General features: G+C 39.0%; 1 protein-coding gene across 1 annotated transcript in view; it reads left to right on the plus strand.

Annotated features, from left to right (window-relative positions):
* DST (dystonin) overlaps window positions 1–22,001 on the plus strand; it is a gene marked incomplete at its 5' end in the record, with an annotated part of 497,398 nt that overhangs the window by 88,546 nt on the left and 386,851 nt on the right. The window contains one exon of the mRNA XM_079147466.1: window positions 8,792–8,992. Coding sequence (XP_079003592.1) covers window positions 8,792–8,992 — 201 coding nt within the window. The remainder of the gene's footprint in view (window positions 1–8,791; window positions 8,993–22,001) is intronic.

Raw genomic sequence — 22,001 nt, forward strand, 5'->3', positions numbered from 1 at the left:
TAAAAGTCAAACCAGAAGTGATGGCTTGTTTTACCCAGCTGACAGCTGAGAACACTGTGGAAATAAACCCTTCTACCCTGCAGTGTCCTGTGGTTTGTTTATATTTGTTCTGTGCCGAAGAGTTGCTTCCAGGGCTGGTTGTTCCTCCATCTCTTCAATAATTTTTTTTCTCTCTCTCTTGGAAATGGTTACAGGGCAGAATGGAGTATGTCCTTGGATATTCTCCTTCAAGCCAAAGGCTAGGTGTTTTTTGAGTTTTTTTTCTGCAGCCAGAGGTTCAGGTCTCCTTTCCTCCCTCTTCCCCTGACCCTGCTCCTAACTCTGGGAGGTCTCTGGCCACAGTTTCTTTGCTTCCCAAGACATGGCAAAGTTGGGACGTTTTCTCCAAGGGCCTGGAGGGGTTGGCCCAGATTACAACCACCAAGGCAGCCGAGAACCCCCTTAGGGTCCCCCCAGTAGGGTTTTCTGATTACGGGAAAAACAAACAGAGCTTAGCCAGTCATTCTCTAGTCAGGGTTTCTGAGGCAACAGCCTTGAGCTTCTTTTGGCTTCTGTTGTGAGATGCTGGCGGAGCTCCTCCAGCCTTTGAAGAGAGGGGTGGAGTAGGAAAGGGAAGGAGGAGAGAGGATGGAGGCAGGGATCCAAGTGAGTGTGAGCAGAGGTGGCCTTGGTCCTGGCTCTCAACCCCCTCTTACCCTTCTTAAGTACCAAAAAGTGTTTAGTCACTCAGGCCTGCCTCCTTGCCTGGCTGAAACCCTCTTGTAGTCTGAGGCTCAGAGAGAGGTGCCACTGCCCATACCTGATGTTTGCCTCCTCAGAAAGAGAAAATGGGTGAAAGGAGGGTGTGTGGGAGTTGCTGGGGCCCATGACAAGCCTGGGGTATCAAAACAGGATCCTGATCTGTGTATTTTTACAGAAGGTGGATACTTTGCTTTTGTAAATCAAAGAGCCTTGATTTTTTAAAATGTTTTTAAAATTGTGAATGAACTACAACTTAAAGCCACTTTTATAAATGGAAATCTTTTATGATGTCCGTCATTCCTTCTTGGACATAACACTCCATCTGTAGTCTCTCCTACTATGGCATCCCCCCATCCCGTCACCGTTACTGATGTTGACACTCGCTGTGTCTGTCAGAGCTAAAGCTCCTTTTTTCAGAGTTTGATGGAGAAATACTGAGAGCCTGGGCCATAGCATAGAAGCTTAAAAAAGAAAAACAGAGGGAGAAAGAAAGGGAGGGAGGAAAAAGGAATTCTAGAGATCGTTGCTTCTCAAACTTTAAAACGTGTGTGATTGTGGGTGTGTGTGTGGTGTGTTTGTGTGTGTGTGTACAGTCCACTATTATCATCTATGGTCACCCTGCCATACAAGAGCACACTAGGATTTCTTGCTCCTATCTAACTTAGCACCCACCACTGGTCAGCCTTCCCCCACCCCACTCCCAGCTACTCTTCCCAGCCTCTACTCCCAACTTCTATGAGATCAACTGTTTTAGATTCCACATGAGTGATATCATGTGGTGCTTGTCTTTCTGTACCTGGTTTATTTCTTTAATATAGTTGTCGTTCCATCCATTCTTTCTTATAACTGAATAGTATTCCATTATGTATATGTAGCACATTTTCTTTATCCATCAATCGGGGATATGTGAGTTGTTTCCATCTCTTAACTATTGTGAATATGTTGTGAGCGACATGGAAATACAGATGTCTTCTTGATATACTGACTTCATATTCTTTGGACATATATCCAGCAGTGGGATTGCTGAATCATATTTAGTTTTATTTTAAATTTTTGAGGAACGTCCATATCATTTCCCATAATGGCTGAACTAATTTACATTCTTACAGTGTTCAAGAGTTTCCTTGTCTCCACATCTCCACATACTCACCAGTACTTGTTATCTTTAATTTTTTTTCCCAGTGCTGGGGATTGAACCCAGGGCCTTACAGATGCTAGGCAAGTGCTCTACCACAGAGCTACATCTCCAGTTCTAGTCTTACTGATAATAAACATTCTTATGGGGGAGAGGTAAGCAATGTGTGTTTTGATGAGCTTCTAGGTGGTTCTGATGCTTCATAAAGTTTGAGAACTACTTCATCTGGGTAATGCAAACTCCTTCTGTTGGTTGAATAAGATAGAAATATATTTTTGCCCATTTAGAAGTATAGGTGGGTGAATAGGAGGGTGGCTTCCTTTATGTAGTTATTCAGATACCTGGACTGAGGGAGGCACTGCTATCTTCAGCATGTGATTTTCAAGATTCCTATGAGGTCATCTCAGACTAAAGAGGAAAAAGAATGAAGTGACTGTGGGAAGTGTTTATGTGCTAGGTCTAGAAATGGCATATGTCATTTTTGTCTTCATTCTTTTGACTAGATCTCAGTCACGTGGCCTTACCTAACTGCAAGGGAGGCTGGGAAATGTAGTCTAGTTTGTGCCCAAGAAAAAAGGCAAGTGTGAATTTTGGTGAGCAGCTAGCGGCATCTGTCACAAATCTTTATATATATTTCTGAGACTTTTCTCTATTTTGTTTTGTGCTGTAAACTCCTTTGGCAGTAGTGAAACCCACGGACTTGTTCTGAGAATGTTTTTAAATGCATAAAATTAAATATCCTTTATGTAATCATAAAGAATACCAATTATATTAAAGTATTTTAAATTATTAAAACCACTTTACAGCAATATTATACTTCTTAAAGCATGAAATAACAAGAGCTAGTGATAAATTTACTATTCTGGTTCAGAAATAATGACTATAAATGGTATTTTAAGATATCTGCAGCCATTATGATTTAACATTTAAATATCTGTGATTACTTTTGGTGGCAAAAGTCACAGGTACTGCTATTCATAACAGACTTATAACCTACATTCATAATTGAACTGTATGCTAAATTTCTATTAGAGGTTAATGGAAATAAAGACATTTTTTTTTTCCTGACCAAGTTCATTGTTTACCCTTATCTGTCTTAAATTTTGTTCATAGATTTAAAGAATTTGCTGTACACCTTATTTCTGGTTTGGGATGAGGGTAACCACTAAGTTTTTTATGGGCTATTATATGCTTTAGAAACAGCAGGTTATTGAGCTTCATAAGATTTATATCTGGTAGGTAGATTTATGTATTATAAGCTACGTGCCTTAATTTTTCAGTTATGCTAATACCACAAAGGCAATTCAGTGTAGATGCTCAGTGATCCAATGTGTTATGTTTTCATCTGTTCAGGTGCTTCATCAGTAAACCTGATGGTAGTTTGACCTTACATAACAATTCTTACCTGAAAATGTTTTTTTCATTTTTGCTCATATATTTAAATTGTGTACAGACCTTTTCTTGTTGTAATCAGCCAACCTGCATTGCTAGCACTTTCCAGTCCTGTGAATATATCCCAAGTTCTGAATTCATTGCTGTCTTATACTCGCTCTGCATAGGGCAGAGAAGTAAAGGGCACTGATTAGCATTAGATAACCTTGGTTCCAATCTGGGTCTTTCTGATTGCAAGCTCTGGGGCTGGAGATGTAACTCAGTGGTAGAGCTCTTGCCTAGCAAGTATAAAGCCCTGGATTCAATTCTCAATACTATTTAAAAATTAAAAAAAAAAAAAAAACTCCAATTACAGATTCTGCCCTTTGATAGATTACTTAGCCTTGAAAAGCCTCAGTTTGCATGTCCTGGGGGTAGGTATATTATTAGGTGTGGCACCCAGATGATGTTTAGTAAATAAATGCTATTACTATTTATTTCCCTTTTCTGCCAGTGTACATGCCAAACAACCTGGCCAAGTTTGAGTATTCAACGTCAAGGAAAAGAGCTAACCATCTGAAAGCATAACACAAAGCAAATGCATTGGAGGTTTGTTTTGCAGGCAACAAAATCTGACGCTGTCCTAAACCAAGGAGAGTCAAATAGTGATAGAAACTCACAATCAAGCCTGAACATCAGGTTAGAACAGGCAAAACTAGGCAGCCTCAAAAAGGTCTTTGGTTTGCCACTGAACTAATGATTCATGCTGACTTTTTTCAGTCTTTTCAATGCCTTCTTTTAATATTCAGAATCTGAGCCACAGAGACTTTTATTTATTGAGTGTTGTCCATGCCCCTACTGTCAGCTCTACTGGGTTATTAAAGAGTAGATCTAGAATGGATTCTAGAGCAAACACAATGACTTAGCTGTGCATCAAGAAAATCACAATGAATATCACCTCATGCCTGTTAGCATGACAGTCATCAAAAACAAAAAATAACAAGTGTTGTTGAGGATATGGAGAAATTAGAGCCCTTGTACACGTTGGTGGGAGGGTACGGTAATGCAATCACCATGGAACAGCATGAAACAAGTGTTCCTCAAAAAATTAGAAAGAAATCACTATCCCATCCCACAATTCCACTTCTGGTTATTAATCCCCCAAAAATTGAAATCAGGGGATCTTGGAAGAGAATATATGCACCCTCATGTTCATTACAGACAAGGCGTTTCTTGCAGAGCTAAGATATGGAAGCACCTAATGTCAATCAGTAGACGAATGGATTAAAAAAAAAAATGTGGTATACCTACAGTGGAATCTTAACACCCTAAAAAAATAAAGAGATCCTAACATATGCAACAAATGAACTTGTGGGACATTATGCTGCAGAAATAACCCAGTCACAGAAAAGAGAAGTACCGTATGATTCCACTTATGTGAGATATCTCAGAGAGTCAGATTCATAGAATCAGAGTGGAGTGGTGTTTTATCAGGGGGCAGGAGGGAGGTGGAAATAGGGAGGTTGTTTGTGGTCAGAGGAATAAATTCTTGAGAGATCGTCTGTACAATAGTGTGCCTCTAGTTAATAATACTGTTTTATGCACTTAATTAAAAATCTGAGTGTATACCTCATATTAAATATTCTACACACACACACACACACACACACACACCACACACACTGCACATCTTGAGAAATTATTATCCAGCAGATGTTGTAAATTGGAGTTGCCTAAAAATGGCAGGTGACCCCTACAGAGAGACTTCCAAATGTCCATAATTTAATGGTTAAAGGGTATCCAGGCTGGATTAAATGAATGGAGAGAAAAGGACTTCATATTAACACCATCAAATTTTGTTAACAACCGTGAAAGCCTGTAGCACCACCTACTGTTTTAAAATAAAATTTCCTTCTGGTGGAAATTTTTTGTAATAATATTTTTTATAGTATTTAAGACAAGCGCGTTGTCTCATAGCCAAAGGGATGCAGTCCTGTGCATTGATTTAGGGAAATATAAAGTGTGACTGCCCAGTGATAGTGATAATTCCGTGGCCTTTATAGTATTTGTAATCATAGCTATGAACTGTCGATGTGTAAATTGCTGCCACAAGATCCAGAAAGTAAGTGACATGGTAATAATACTGAGAATAAGTGATAAGATTACTATTTATATGCTGTGTACTCTTTTGAGTACCCAAGGTGGACTATACCAATTAAACACCACCACAACACTGTGAGAGAGGTTTCTTATGCCTTTCACAGATGAAAACTGAGGCAGAGAAGTAACTTAGCCAAGATCACTCACCTAATAAGCAACAGCTGGCCTTCAGGACCAGTGGCTTTACACATTGGAGAGTAAATGCCTGAGATCTTCTTGAGCAAAGAGCCCTCTCTTGATTAGTACCTCATATGTGTCTGTTAGCAAGACACACCAGCAGTATGACTCATTTTCCTTTTTACATTGATTGTGCTCAGGAATGTATTTTATTTACACAAGTATACATAGTAATCGTAGCCAACATTTATGTACATGCCAAATACCCTTCTAAGTACTTTACATAAATTAATTCATTTTTTTCTTTTCGACAATCCTATGAAATATTTATTTTTTTTGTACTGAGGATTGAACCCCAGGCTGCTTTACCGTTGAGTCATATCCCAGCCCTTAAGTAACTAATTTATTTGATTTTTCTTTTGTAGTGCTGGGTGATTGAACCCAGGAACTCATACATGTTAGGCAAGCCCTCTGTTACTGACTACTTCTCCAGCCACTGTCCCCTACCCCACCCTTTTTGAGACAGGGTCTCACTAAGTTGCTAAGGCCTTGCTAATTTTGCTGAAGCTGCCTGGAATGTGGGGGATCCTCCTGCCTCAGCCTCCTGAGTTGCCTGGGATTATAGGTGTGCACCACGGTGCCTGACTTGAATCCCCATTTTACAGGTGAGGAAATAGTTAAGTAACTATCCAAGATCACTCAACTAGTAAATGACAGAGGTAGTACTGTACCCCGATATTCTGGCTATGTATGCTGTTTGCAAACTATGCTATAATATTTTAAAAAGTTATTTTAAAATAGTACAAGTGTCTTTGGTAGAACAGAAATCACAGAGGTCTGCATAGTGGTACTCAGATCTGGGAAACATGAAGGTGGAATGGAAATGACTGATGTTCAAGAAAGACTGATTTAAATTGTTTTAGTATCATAAATAATTCTGCATTGAATGTCTTCCTGGGCGTTCCTGGTAGAATTTCTCTGGGGTAGATAGAGGGATGTGGATTCTTGCTCTCCAGAGTGGCTGTACCAACATGTTTTAATCTCTTCTGTTTTGGTCACTTTAAGGGAGTTTTATGCAATTTTTCTCCTTAAGTGTCACTCATTGGAATTTGTAGGCCACCAAAGACTATTGGTAATTATACAAATTAAGTAAAATTTGGTCGCTAATAAGAGACACAGTCTACGTTCTTACCATAAAAGTACACTTGACTCACTCTATACTACAGAAGTTCGTGCATTATCAGATACTTTGTTCTTTCTACCAGTACACACATTTCTGAACTAGAGAGAATGTGGGGGCTGTGACAGTTAATGCCATCTAGTGGTTATACTAAGCCCTGGCTCCTGGAGGCTTTCAGTCTTCAAAGTGTAGAAAAAATTATTCCCAGTGGGTCTAATTCAGAAGGGAGGAAAGAGTGTGTGTGGGATTGGGGGGGGGGGGGTTTACAGGAACCTGCATATTTAAAAAGCAGCCCGTGTGGTTGTTGGTTCTGATGTTGTTTGGTCTGAATTTGTTCTATAACACAGTTTTGCAGTTGCCTCTAGCCGCCTCTTCTTAATCCTCTTCTCCGGCAGCTGCTGTGGTATCTCCTGGGTTATGTGGATCTTCTGAGACTATTTTGAGTTGAAGATGACCAGCTGAGCTTGCACACAGGGGACTGATGGGAGCTGGCTAATGTGTTTGGGATGAGAAGAAAGAGCCCAAATGATGACCTCAGTTTTGCCAAATCCACTTGCATTTCCTCCTTACTGATTTCTGTTGACCTCAGTGCTACTTTTGACTCTGTGGGTCATCTTCTACTCCTGCCCCCCCCCACTTCATATCTGTAAGCTTGTATCCAAAGGTCTCCATAATCAGACACTAGCCTGTTTTCCCAGGTCCCTCAGTGAAGTTCCCCTGAACACAGAAATCTTTAATTATCCCATGGAATCATGCTCAGGCCTTTTCTTGTACTGCTTCTTCCTCTGAAATTCTCAGTCCCCATTCTTTATGCTCTCACTTCAACCTTTAAGCTTCTTACACATCTTTTAAAATTTGAAAGACCCACAAACTCAAACCCTTTAGGGAGCATTTATTGCTTACCCTTCTCTCCCAACTCCCTACCATGCTTGGCTTATACCCTCCTCCTGGCACATCATCAAATAATGTTTCTTATTGCTGTGTAAAATATTCCATCCATCCATCCATCACTTCACTTCACTTATTCATTCATTCCTTATGTTGTTTCCCTTGCCTGGATATAAATTCTATTCATCTTCAAGTGCCACCCACTCAACTAAGCCAAATATAGTCCTATTCTTGACTTCATTCATTGATTCCCCCTCTGTGATCTGCTTGAACTGAGAGTCCTGAACTTCCAACTTTAACACTTATTTTTTTCTTTTCTTGTGTGTTCATGAATTTCATGTTAATCTTCTTTTCCTGTCTGGCAAATTTTAAGCTATGTGAGGGTAGGGGCTGTTTTATGTAATTTTTGATGTTTTCCAAAGTGGTTTGCACATTCAAAAATGCAAGATGTGCCTTGGCTGAACTTATTTCCATAGTCTAATGAATTATTCTTTTACTCACCTTACTCAGAGAGAGAAAGAAAATGACCATTTTATCAGCATCTCTTTTTATGGTCAAATACTGTGTTCAGAATTTTACGTATACAATCTTATTTAAAACTTAAAAGCCCTGTGAGTAGAAAGTTAAACCTCTTATAGGTTAGAACGGTTTAATAAATTGTGTAGCTCTGTTAACAGGTTAGCAATTGGGACTCAGGCCCTTCTGACACCAAAACCCACACACCCTTTGTTCCAGTGCTTGGCCTCCAGTTTAGTTTTGCATCTTCCCTTTGTGGGGTTTTGTGATGATGCTCTGCATTTGTGCTTTTCCTCCCTCAAAAGAGTCTGCTGTTAGGAATGCAGAGTGACCCTGTATTCAGGAATGACATTCTGTCCTGCTCCCTATACCCTGTTTCATACCAGAGTGAAAGTATCCTTCCTCACATGTAGTTTGCCTGATACATAAGTCAAGCAGGGTGCCCACCTCCCTTTAACTTTAAGAGCATTTCTTAATGTAGAGTAAACTGCGGGCCCTGAAGCCCCGTAGTGCATCGCAGAGCACCTGTTCTTGCATGTTCAGCCTCCTACATGCTCACTTAGGGGATGTGAATGGTCTTGTTGAGCATGGTGACTTTGGGAGCTCTTTGTATAACTAGCTCCGGAGACTGTCCAGACTGACAATACAAATCTGGATTTGTTCTGTTGTGTTTTCTGCCACAGGGATTCAGAGCAAGTCCTAGGCACATCAGACGGCGGGTTGCAGCAGCTGCAGCTGCCCGACTGGAAGAAGTGAAGCCCGTGGTGGAAGCTCACCATCAGAGTGAGCAAGAAACTTCAGTGAGGAAGCGAAGAATCAAGAAAAATAGCCGAGTCCAGCCAGAATTTTACCATTCTGTTCAAGGTGCCTCAACCAGAAGGCCTGTAAGTAGAGAACTGTCTTCTGTAAGAATATGAAATACTGTCAAATGGTGTAGTCATTCTCTTAATTAAAGAAAAAATTCAGATAAAATAAGGGGGGTTGTCCTGTTGTGGAGAACATGTGACTGTGTGCTCACATGAACTCCAGCAAGAAGTGTAGCTTCTTGAAAGGTGCTAGGCCAGATAGTTTTGGAAGGTGAGAGTTAGTCACTGTCAGGCGATTGATATGAAAACTGGTGATTTCCCAGCTCCATTGGAGTGGGGGTCTGGAATGAGCACAGGGGTCCAGAGTGCCAACGAGTGGAGGTGTGCTGATGACATCAGGGCTGGTTAAAGGGCAGCAACAAAGCCAGTCTTATGAGGTGGGGCTGGCGTCTGTGGTGGCAGGAGGTGTGTGGGCCCAGAAAGGCCTGACCTCCCCTTTGCAGCCAGCAGGGTGACTGTGGCAGGGCCTCTGCAGCTTGGCCTGGAGACTGTTCAAAGGCAGCATTGCCTTTCGTAGCTTGGTGCCCTGTGTCTCCACTGGCTATGGTGCTGCCTTTCCTGGGAAGCTCGGGGCTCAACTGGAAGCTGATTTCCACCTCCTCCTCACTTCCTGAGCACATTGTTCTATGTGCTGGTTGTTTTGCTTGGTGGGGTTCTGGCACATGGACTTGTTAACCAAGGCTGTGATAGTTAAGGATTTGGGGCTTGAAAATTCTGTCATTTAAAAATCTTAAAAAAAGTTTTCCATGACTGCAACAATTTTACATTGCCTTGGTGAGGAGCTAAATTCCTTTACAGAAAAGGTTGTGGTTATCACCAACCAGTTGCAATGTAAGTGTAGTAAGGTGTTGCTGAATGATAGTGACACGATCAAAGAAATGTGTCTTTAATTGATTCGTTTGCAAACATAGTGTGTACTTACACAAACCTAGGTGGTATGGCCTAGGCTTTTTGCTTCAAGGACCACAAGGAACAAAACAACTTGTGACTAAATCAAGCAGGAGAGAAAATGATGAAATCAGGAGATGTGATAAACATGATGTCTGAGACTGTAGTCAGCATAACACAGCATACAGGCTTACAGTCAGCTTTGTTTTAATAACTAGAAGGGTACACTCTTAAATAATTATAAAAGACATAGCACAGTAAACACATGAGCCAGTAACATAATCGTTTGTTATTAGTATCAAGCATTGTATACGTATACATTGTATTACTGTTTTTTTGTGAATGGCAGTATAGTAAAATATTTATACCAGCATTACCACAAACACACGAATAGTGCATTGCTCAAGATACCACAGTGACTATGATGTCACTAGGTGACAGGAATTTTCCAGCTCCGTTTTAATCTAATGGTACTACTACATATGTTACCCTTCACTGAACTAAATGTCATTATGTAACATGTGACTGTATGTATTTAGAGATAAAAGTCTTTTTTTTCTCCTTGATTTAATGAAACAGAGGCTATTTAATTGGAATTTGGTATCTACGCAGAGAAATAGGAATGGAAAATTTATTTATTCAATAAACATATGCTTTTTATACAGGAATAAAGGATATATAGAAATATTTTAATAACTAACAATTATTGAGGGCTTAGTATATGACAGACATAGTTCTATGTCATTCATTTAACAATCCTATGAGGTAAATGTTATTATTCCCATTTTATGGTTAATGAAACTGAGGCTTAGAGAGGGTAAATAGTTTGCCTAAGGTGTGACTGAGTTGTTTTGGACAGAATTAGGGATCCAGGCAGCCTGCTTCCAAATCTCAAGCACTTACCTCTACACTGTTACCTTTCTATAATACCTGGTTTCTAGGAGATCACAGCTGAGTCAGTTGACAGATACGCAAACAAGTAAATATGAGGCATGTTCTGTACCATTTGAGTTCTGTTGTAGAGTTTTGCTCCAGGCACTGTGGAAGCATCTGGGATGGCCAGAAGTAGTTATAGCTAAGTAGACACCTGAGATGAGTCCAGAAAGATAAGAAAAAGTTTATCAAGTGGAAGATGAAAGGAGGTGTCTCAGATAAGAAATACAGAGGCATGGAAGGGCATAGCAGACTTAGTGAAAAACTTAAGTGGTAGAGATGAAACTATCTGGGTTAGTTAGGGGCAAATGAGACTTGTGTATTATGAGCTTGTGTATTATGTTAAACAATTGAACTTACCTTCTGTGTGAATATCAGTTGAAAGTAAAGATGGGTGATTTGTTCTCTTGCTTAGAGTCTAGCTCTAGCTCTTTTTTTTTTTTTGCGGGGGGGGCGGGGGGGGGCACCAGGGATTGAACCCAGGGGTGCTTAACCACTGAACCATATCCCCAGCTCTTTTTAATTTTTTAAAATTTTGAGACAGGGCCTTGCTAAATTGCTGAGGCTGGCTTTGAACTCACAATCCTTCTGCCTCAGCCTTCTGAGCTGCTGGGATTGCAGGCGTGCACCACTGTGCTCAGCAAATTCTTTACATCTCATTTCCATAAGTAGATCAGGATAGAGAGGCAAGAGATTATTGTTAAAGTTTAGAAATCCTCAACCACCTTTATTTTCTTACAAGCCCTTTACATAACTACTCTGGTTAATAAGATGTCTTCGTGCCTCTGTGACTTTGAACCCATTATCCACACTTTGTCCTTGTATGTGATTTCTCACTCTTTGCTTGCCTGGTGAACTCCAGTTTACCTTTGAAGACTGACTCATGCTCACATGATATGTTTACTGAAGACTTTCTGACCCTTCCTATTAGAATGAGCTGCCCTTAATTATGATCTTAAATACTTTGTACAGACCTTTAACATAGCAGGTATCTCAATGAAAAGGAAGGCTGTGCAGTAATACCCACATAGGTTCAAATCCTGCTTTGTGTATCTGCAGGAAACAGTTGTCACACTTAGTGGGTTTAACTGGAGAGTTTTTTTTTTTGTTTTTTTTTTTGCACTGGGGCTTGAACCCAGGGTGCTTAACTACTGATCCACATCCCCAGCCCTTTTATTTATTTTTTTCTTGAGACAGGGTCTTGCTAAGATGCTTAGGGCCTTCCTAAATTGCTGAGGCTGGCTTTGAACTTGCAATCCTCCTGCCTCAGCCTCCTTAACTGTGGAAATTACAGGCACGCACCACTATGCCTGACTGAGAGAGTTTTATGAAGGGACTGGATAGGGGCAAGGTACTTCTCCAGTGAATAAGTGGAGCATGCCTATCTACCACTCCTGGCCTTAAGGGCAACAGGAGGCAGTGCTGTTGCTAGATTCCGGTAGGAAGATCTGGAGCTGTAGAAGAGCCCTTTCACAAGAACTGTGGCTGTGGAATGCAGCCACTACTTGAACCCTAGTAAGTCAGGAAGGAGCTGGGGGAGTAGACACACTGCCCTCCTAGTCCCTGTGGTGCTTCCCATCAGCCCAGTCTAACTGGAAACCACAGTGTGAAGGAGCTTGTGTAGTACAAATCCTAGAGATCAGCCTCCCAGGGACAGAGCAAAGCAGAGATGGGCAGAGAACCTGAGAACAGGAAAGGGACAGTAAAGAGTGAGAAACATACATGGTAGCCTTTCTAAGTTGTTTCAACTCTTTGAGACTTAGCTTCCTTATTGTACAGTGGTCATGGCTGTCTCAGAGTTGTGAGGATGAACTGAACTAACACATTGGAAAAGATAACATGGTGATCTGCTTAGAATGGACACTCAGTAAATGGTAGTTTCTTTCCTTCCTCTTTTCCCCGTAGACTATGAGTTAGTTTTTTAAGGGCCATATTGTGTGGTCCAGAAAATCTCCTGATGTCTGGCATCCAAATTCATTTTTATTGATTAAATGAATGAATAATATTTATATGTGAAATATAGCATAGTGAATGAGTGGCACTATAGGAATTCAGAATATGGAGAGGGGTTCTTTCATATCCCAAATAGGGTGGTCAGCAGATATCTGTGGGAGAGCTGGGGTTAATTTGGTATGAGTTGGCTAGGCAGCAGATAGAGAAGATAGGTTTGGGAAGTAGAGAAGCAAAATTACTGAGAACTGTTTGAATGTGGGATTTATCTAAGACAAATACAAATACAAAATAATGCTGGAAAAACAGATTGGAGCCAGAATGTATTCCAGACAGCCATCGATTTAAACTTTACTTCCTGTGCTTCATGCAGATACTGGAAGAGTAGAGTATCAGGATTTTAGGAAGCCTAAATGTGTGCAGGGTGAGCTAGGGGCACAAGAAAGGGGATAGTTTAGTGACCACTGCAGTGGTCTAGGTGTGAGGTGATTAGGGCCTAAGCTTCAGCCTAAAGCCTGGCATGCTCTGCTAGCATCTGATATCATTGCTGGAGGGGAATCTGAGGATGGCCTTTACTGTCTTTTTCTGGAGGAGCAGTTGGAAGGGGGAGAGATTAGAGGTAGGAAATAGCAGTACAGGCTACTCAGTAGCTTGGAGCACAACAGCATTCAGGGGGTTAGGGTGGGTTGGTTGTTCTTTAGGGCAGATAGAGCTCACTTCCTCCATCTGACCACATCTCCTATCAGTTGTGACAGAGACAAGAAATTGTCAAAGTCAGTAATGAGGAGGCTGTTGGCTGCTTGTCTCATGTGATTCCTGTGCAGTCTTCTGGAACATTACAGCCTCTGCCGAATTTCCGTTTTTATGTCATATGTGGACTCAAACTGCAGCTTTGTGTCATCTAATGGATTTGGTTAGGTGCAGTTAGTACTACCTGCTAGAGTTACCCAATTTACCTTGGGCCCAAACCTATGCTGTTACTAACTTACACATTTGGAGAAAGTTGGTGTTAGCGCATGGTGCTGTAAGAGCAACTCTTGTTGTAGCTTGTTGTAGATGCAATAAAAATAAATCATCTGTGGTGATTTAGGATTATTTGAAAGACTTTATATGGAGCACTCCCGGCATTTCTAGTGACATTCTGAATAAGTCATAGGCCCGAGAGTGAGAAAGACTGAAACAGAAGTAGCTGCAAAGGAGATGAATTAGAAAATGTGGCTTTGCAGTTTCAGAGAGATTGTAGTAGGACCATTCTCTTGATGAAGTGTTACATGGAATGTGTTATACTTAGCATCTTTGGCTGCTCTCACCCGTGTACTTATTCTGAATTCATAATTTATACTCAGATGTGCCTCTAAGAATTTATAATGAGGATCACTGATATAAACAATTAATAATACATGTATTGTTTTTATGTCACTCCTTTGGAGAATTAGATGTCTCTGAAGTTGAGTAAACAAAAAATTTATCCTGTTTTTCTCTCAGGTTAGGTCTTGGAATTTATACTGTGTATTATCTGTTACTGGAAGCTTAGAAATTTTTAATCACTTCTGAGGAGGAAAGAAAATTATATCCAGATCTCCCCTTGGGCTTTAGTATTTTGACATTACAAAGCATTTTTTGATTTGTTTTGTTTCTGAATCCTAGAGTCTTTAAACATCATTGCCTTCATGAGAAGAGTACTGCATTTATTGCATGTGTATATCATTGCAATACATGGCCATTGTTCTTTGTGCTGTTCTCTCCTTTACTCTTCCCTGCAATTCTCTGGGGGTGGGTACTTGCTTTCAAGAGGAAGATGCTTGTCCAAGTCACGATGCTGGTAGATAATGGAGCTAACACCCATGCACACTTGACCCCATGCAGGGTAAGCGGAAAATGGGAATTCAGAATGATCACATTTCTCTTGTTATCTTACTTTACCCTCCTAAAGTATTTTAATCTGCATATGGCAGCAATGTACGGGGTATCTTGTGAGCCTGCTTTTCCTGTGTCAAGAAAGTAGCAAGAGTCATTTTCCCGATTGCTATTTACATGAACCTGCTAGTATAAAACAACTCCTGGATCCAAGAAATATTATGTGTCTGAGGTTGGGGGTTGAAGTAAAGGGAAATAAGTTTGAGATCATGAGTAAATAATCAAACACACTGACTCTCTTCCCATTACATTTCACTAATTCCAGCTCTCTGTACACTGCATCAGGATTGCCTCCATTTCCTTGTGACTTAGAACCTCTGAGAACTCACTTGAGCTGAGAGAATATCTGATTAAAAATGGTGAATGCTTCCAGGTCATTGCCCATTCTGTAGCCTGCTTCCTTTGCGGACCTCTTGGTCTTTGAACATCTGTCCTCTTACTTTTGAGGTCCTACCACAGGCAGATGCTTGGATTATAGAGCCTGACAGTTTTGACTGAGGAGTTGGAGGACAGATAAGCCTAGCACAGGTGATTGAGTTATTCTCTTTTCTCAGTGAACACAGAGAATGAAGCAGGTTTGGGTTGTGGGGTGAAAATATAAATTTCCATTTTGAAATTGTTAAGTTTGAAATATCTGTAAGACATTCTACTGTCCAGATATCATGGAATATGTGAATCTGAATTTGGGAATCATTAATAAATGTTATTAAATCCATGGCACTGGATGAGAGGACCCAGAAAGTGGATATTGGTAGAGAAGAGAAGGGAGTTGAGGATGAGCCTTGGATTCCTCCAGTGATGAGACTTTGAGAAGAGGGTTGTTATATTGAATTAAGTTTGGCCTAAAGCTGCTTCCACATAGATTTTAAATTTGGTCTAAAAGTTTACATAGTGGAGTGTATAACATAGCTTGATGTGTAAATGAACTATATCTTAGTCTTGTAACAAGTAGCAGAATCTCAGCCAATCCAGAGCTTCAGTCAGTGATAGGCAACCAGCTGTTCAAATCAGGTTGGAGTAAGGCAGTGACCAAATGTTATCCAATTCAGCAATCTCTGTACCTCACTTCTACTTTCAGTATCTTACTTCCTTTTCTGTGGCTATAGATAAAACCTGCATAGGTGGTGGGGTGGAACATTCTGAACCATTTTGGTCTGGACTGTAGCTTGATCTGGAATTGCAAATAATGCCAGTTGAGAACTTTAAAACTAGATGTTTTAGTTTTCTCTTTTAATGGGAATATAGTTCCTTTATATCCTCCACTCTTCTTCCTTTGAAAATGTAGATGCTTTAAGCTGAGATGGGTCCAGGGCTCCTGACTTTGGTTTAAGGTTACTCATTTTAGATCAAGAGAAGGTAACTCAGGTGGACTAGAGAAGGTAACTTCCTTCACCTTACCTTTCTTTTCCTTCTCTCTTTCTTTCTTTCTTTTTTTTTTGTTTTTGTTTTGTTTGTTTTTACATCTCAAGGGCATTTTCTGCTTTTGTGATTGAAGCTTGGTTTGTTGTAAGGCTTCAGGGTATTTTGGAACGTTGCATAGTTTAAATTTTTTAAAATTAGTATTACCAAGGTTTTAGGTCATCTTTTTTTGGGGAGCTTGTTGCAGTGTAGAAAAGACTAAAGGCACATTCTTGATCTTATTGAAAATATAGCAGGGTGTTTCTTTGTTTCTTTCCTGCTTAGATTATGAAATGGTCTTCCCTTTCCCTTTCCTTTTCAAATATGTCTGACCAGGCAGCTTTATTTGCATAACCCCAGTATACTTCCCCTTCTGTGAAAGGCATGACTGTTCAGCTCATACCTTATTTTGGCTAATTAATCAGTAAATACAAAGCTCTTAAAGGAAACAAACCCCCATTTCCTTTTCTTTGTTTCCTAGAGAATGAATTGAGTTAATAAAGTCAAATATCTTTTGCTAACTGCCTGAAAAGGATTTTATTAGATGACATTCATTCAGTTTACTGAGTCTTTGCTACACATTGCTATACCTGCCTCTTCATGTTCTGAATCAGTGGAATCTTGTAAAAGATTTCACTTGTTGCCTATTTGTTATCAGCAGGTATACAATTGATTGTATACAGGAGCATGCTGAGTAAATGGACTGTATTGAATGAATTGTGCTAATATGGACAGTGTTTAGTGTCCCAAATGTCTTATGAAACCAAGATTAACTAGGTAAAGGAACTCCTGTTCTATGCTTGGAAGAAAACAGGCTTTTCTTTCTAACTTATAATTCTGAGGTCAGCATTTTGATTGTGGCAAGGCCTCTTGCTATTCTTTTTGTTTTTCTTGTTCTCAGTGTTGCCTGTTACCTAAAAAACCTTAAATTCTTTAAACTCCAAGCAAAAGTAACTTAAAACAATCAAATAACTACTTAAACTTTCAAAGTTTTTGTATTGAAGGGGCTGAAAAGAAAACCCCTTCAAAAAATGGTATAAATGATTATTTTACCTCAAGTGAGAATAATCCTTAAATTGTTCTGGGAACATGGATATAAGTTTCTTTATTTTGGAGGACACAACCATAACTTCCCTTGGAATTCTGCTTGGAAATTAACAGATATCTTTGCCTGAGACATTGCTTCTTGATCTTTGCCATAAATCTCATGAGTTATGAATTTAGGACTGTATCCTATTGTATTATATGTGAAGAGGGTGAAGTTTACCCACCTGCTTCTCAATTACTATTAGTCTTTGTGAATCAAAGGAAGTTTAAGTCTGAGGGGATGTTAGAGCTTATCTAATTCATTGGTTTTTCCTAATGCTAGATTCCCTTTTACTCCAATACTTCCATTGATAAAATCTTCCATTGATAGCTATAAGCATCACAAATTGTTTATATTTGATAATCAATATGCAGTTTCTTTTCTAGACTCATGGCTTCATGTCTCTGAACATTATTTCTTTTTTTAAAATACTTTTTTTAGTTGTAGGTGGACACAATACCTTTATTTTATCTTTAACTGGTACTGAGGATCAAACCCAGGACCTCATGTGTGCCAGGCGAGCACTATATCACTGAGCCACAACCCCAGCCCGAACATTAATTCTTAATTTTTCTACACATCACCTTCTTTGAACTCTTCTAAATCAGCCTCAACTGAGTGAAAAAGGGTCCCTTTGATTTCTGTTCATATTGCCCATATTTTTGTTTTCCAGTTGTGGAATGATGTGTGGTTCAAGAAAACCAAACTGTAGATTTGAACCTTCCAGATTCATGTCCGACAGAATTTCGTTTGTGCCTTGGGAGAGCAGATGTCTGTTCTAGAAATAACAATAATGTTTCAGGAAAATTATTTCCTCGTAAAAGTACTTTGCAGTTAAGTAGTACTTTGTAGTTGATTTCATATTTCCAAAGCATGTTCATATTTGTTTTCTTATTTAAGCTGAACAGTTACATTGTGTATTGGGTAGGGCTTATATTTTTAACCTAACTTCACAAAATTAAGTTTCACAGAGTAAGCCATTGGCCCAAGGCCATAAGGCGAGAGAGAAGCAGACATCGCTTATCCTTGTAATCTGTTGAAGAGCAATCTATCTCAGATAACGCTTAGGGAATTGGTTGAGAGATTTCAGGGAGAAGACTATAGATTGTAGTAGACTGGAGGAATTACTCATCTTTTCAGTGTGACTCATTCCTAGGGAGTAACTTTATATCTTTGAGAGCCTGCTCACAGCCTGCTTGATCTGTACTGGCTACCCTAAGCTACCAGTGTAGTATTAGCAAATCCATTTTGGTAGAATACTATCAAATCCATAATGCAGCTTTTACACATCCCACTCCGTTATCAAATGGTAAAGTAGCTAATCAGTACTAATGCTGGGGTGTACCACTGACGTATCAGCTGTATCAACATATTTGATCCTCCCACTTTGTGCAGCTGAGCATCACTAAGATGGATAAGGATCAGATACCTAAATTAATCCAGTGTTAAAAAATTTAAACACCCTTGCATACTGTTGGTGGGAATGTGAAATAATGCAGCTGCTATGGAAAAACAGTATGGCGTTCTTCAAAATATTAAAAATAGAACTACCAAATGGTGAGCAATTCCACTGCTGGATATGTACCCAAAAGAATCAAAAGTAGGGTATCAAAGAGATATTGGGATACTGTTGTTCATAACAGCTTTATTCATAATAGCCGAAATGTGGAAGCAACCCAAGTGTCCATCAATGGATTAATGGGTAAACAAAAAGTGATATATATGTAGAGTAAACTATTATTCAACCTTTTCAAAAAGAATGGGAATTCTGACACATGCTACAACATGGATGAATCTGGAGGACATTATGATAAATAAGCCATTATGCTAAGTAAAATGAGATAGATACTTTTGGTTCCACTTTTATGAGGTATTTGGAGGGGAAAAGTCAGTTGTTTCTTGGATAAGAGTTTCAGTTTTGCAAGATGGCAGAAATTCTGGAGATTGTGTAATAATATCAATGTATATAACACTTCTGAATTGTAATTTAAAAACTATTAGGATGATAATTTTTATCTTATATGTGTTTTACCACAGTTTTCAAATTAAGTTTAACCAGAGCAATAATAGGCAAGGAGGCAGAAGAATAACAATAAAAGTTCATCAACAAGGGCCCAAAATGCTAAGAATATTAGAGAAGGTATACACTTAGCTTATTTTAAAGGCAAACTATGCTAAGAAAAAGATTTAATTCTGATTGGGGGACATTTCCTTAAAAACCCTTTTTGGGAATGTCTGAATTGAATATCAAATGACAAGATAGTGATTCATATGAATAAAATGAGAGCTGGGATCACTACTCATAAACAAAGAGAATCTACTTAGAATATAAACTTTTAATTGAGGTTTAAAGGATATTGTATAATACATTTGCATATGAGTTAAAGCATTATATTTAGGAAAAACAATATTGACCTAAAACAATATAAAGTTCCATATTAATTCAAAAGATCACAATATTTCATGATCGTTTTGTTAAAAAGACTCTCCAGACTTTGGCAAATAGGCATGTTGATGTCACTGGGAGCTAGGATTTACAGTGGAAGAGAAAGATTTGAGTATGTAATCAGAGAAGTTACTAAAATCCCTATAATTTTAAAACAGAATTGGAAATACCAGTTTGAACTCAATTAAATCATTAAAAAAAATACTGTTTCCTAACTTTCTCCACTGCAGAGATCTAGAAACAGTGACCAGTCCATATGGTGGTATCCTAAAATCATTTCTTACAGAAAGACAATAAGGTTGTGATTTTGGTTGGTTCCCTTAAACAAAGCCTGGGAAGAGGATTCTTGTGAAAGTGACTTACTGAGGGAGAGTGCTATGCAGTGGAGGAAGGGAAACAGGGCAGTGCATCGGGGTGGAATCTAATCCACAAGGATGTGGGCTTGGCGAGAGACCCAGTGTCACCCCAGTCTTGCACCAAACTGTGCTTCACAAATTGCATTGTAGATCTTTTCTGCTGGAAGCAAGCCTTTTGTTCCTGCGTTCAGTCATCAGCCATAGACCCTTTTAGAGAGGTCTCTGAAGAAGGGGCAGCTGTGTGCCATTAGCAGCCAACACTCGCAGCAGGTGGGAGGTGAGTTCACTGGCCAGGTGGAGGCCATCCAGGCAGGGCACTCATAGAAATCATCACAGACTTCTTGGGGAAATGGCCGATTCCAGATCTGGCACTGGAAATGTAGAATGAGCCAGGAACATCTTGTGAAGCCAAAAAGCAAGGACACATCAAGGACTGCCAAGGTCATGTCAGGAATACCAGGAGTCAATTAGAAAGGCCCCTACTGCACTGTCAATGTGAATAGTAATCCAGTGTGTTGAAACACATTGACATATTTAAAGTCCATGAGTCTATGATATTTTTAAAAATGACTTCATCGATGACCTTTGAAAAATGCTAGGGAACCAACTCACCCTCTGAAATGTGTTAAAGGGAAAGAATCAAGCATTATCCTGTCTTTGCTATAAAAATTACTATACATGGTAATCAGATCATTTGGGGAGGAAAAGAAATGATGCAATTAGAATGTTACTGGTTTGCAAACTCTAATGAAATAATGAACGTAGACAATGGTCGTCAATGAGTGTTAACAAGTATAAGAGAGACAACCACATGTATGTGCTTTCTGATGAAAGTACACAATAATACTTCTGAAATGCTCTTGCCAAAAATTGAACCTAAATCATCTTAAACTGCTAGTTCTAATTATAGATTTACACAGAACCTGGGGGACAGAAGAATATGTTAAAAGATATGGTGCAGATACAGTTATCAAAATCAGACTGTGGGAAACTCTAGGACAAATACCCTCAGTTTCTTCAGCAAATAATATTGTATTATTAATAATAATATTGTAAGAAGCAAATGTGAGAGTGGTAACCAAACTACAGATGGAGTGAGACTAAAGAAATAACTAACCAGGTGTAACGTGTATGAATTATTTGGTTGAACAAATCAAGTGTCAAAAAGAGTTATTGAGAAAAGTGGGAAAATTTGAATGCTGGCTATTTGATAGCATTAATAAATGTGTATTAATATTTTAGGTTGATAATGATATTATGATTTGGTAAAAATAGTCCTTATTTTTTAGAGAAACACACTAAAATATTTAATAATGATATAATAAGATCCCTAGAATTGACATTAATATACTCCAGAGGGATGGGGGAGAAAATCTGGGCTAAGGTTGGTAATTGTTGAGACCTGGTGTTGTGTAAAGGGGGTTCATTATATTTTTCTTTTATTGTATAAGCTTGAAATTTTTCATAATGATACATTTAACACATTAGAAAATGGAAACAAAGCCTTTTATTTGAAGTTTTATATCATCAACACTTTGCTTCATTAAGTTCCTCCTCTGGGTTTTGTTTTCCATAGAGTCAGCCTAAATTTTTGTTAATAACATTTCTAGATTTCAGATCTTTATTATTAGAAGGTTTTAAGAAGGGGGTATTATTCCCATTGCTAGCTTTTTTTTTTTGGTAATTCTTTTCTTATAACACAGAACTATCTGCTAGTTATTGATCCTTTACTTAGAATACTTAAACATATTAGTGAATGGCATATAAACTGTGCTTAATTTAAAATTTAAATAATATAAAATGGACAAAAAATTATGTAGGCATATTTTATGTTTTATTATCTAAAAGCTGATTCTTCCTTAAGAAGAATTCTTATTCTTGGTAGGTTTATTGATGTGAGAATATAGTCATTATTGAAACAAAACTGACTCAAGGAAACATGCCTTCGTGTTGCCTGACTTTGCTTACTGAAATGCAAATGATACCTGGTTTAACAGTTTTTTTCCCCCCACAAAAGTAGAATTCTTCCATTCCTGTGTTACTCTATTCTAG

The sequence above is a fragment of the Sciurus vulgaris genome (assembly GCF_902686455.1).
Source record: "Sciurus vulgaris genome assembly, chromosome: 7".
NCBI classification, from domain to species: Eukaryota; Metazoa; Chordata; class Mammalia; order Rodentia; family Sciuridae; genus Sciurus; species Sciurus vulgaris.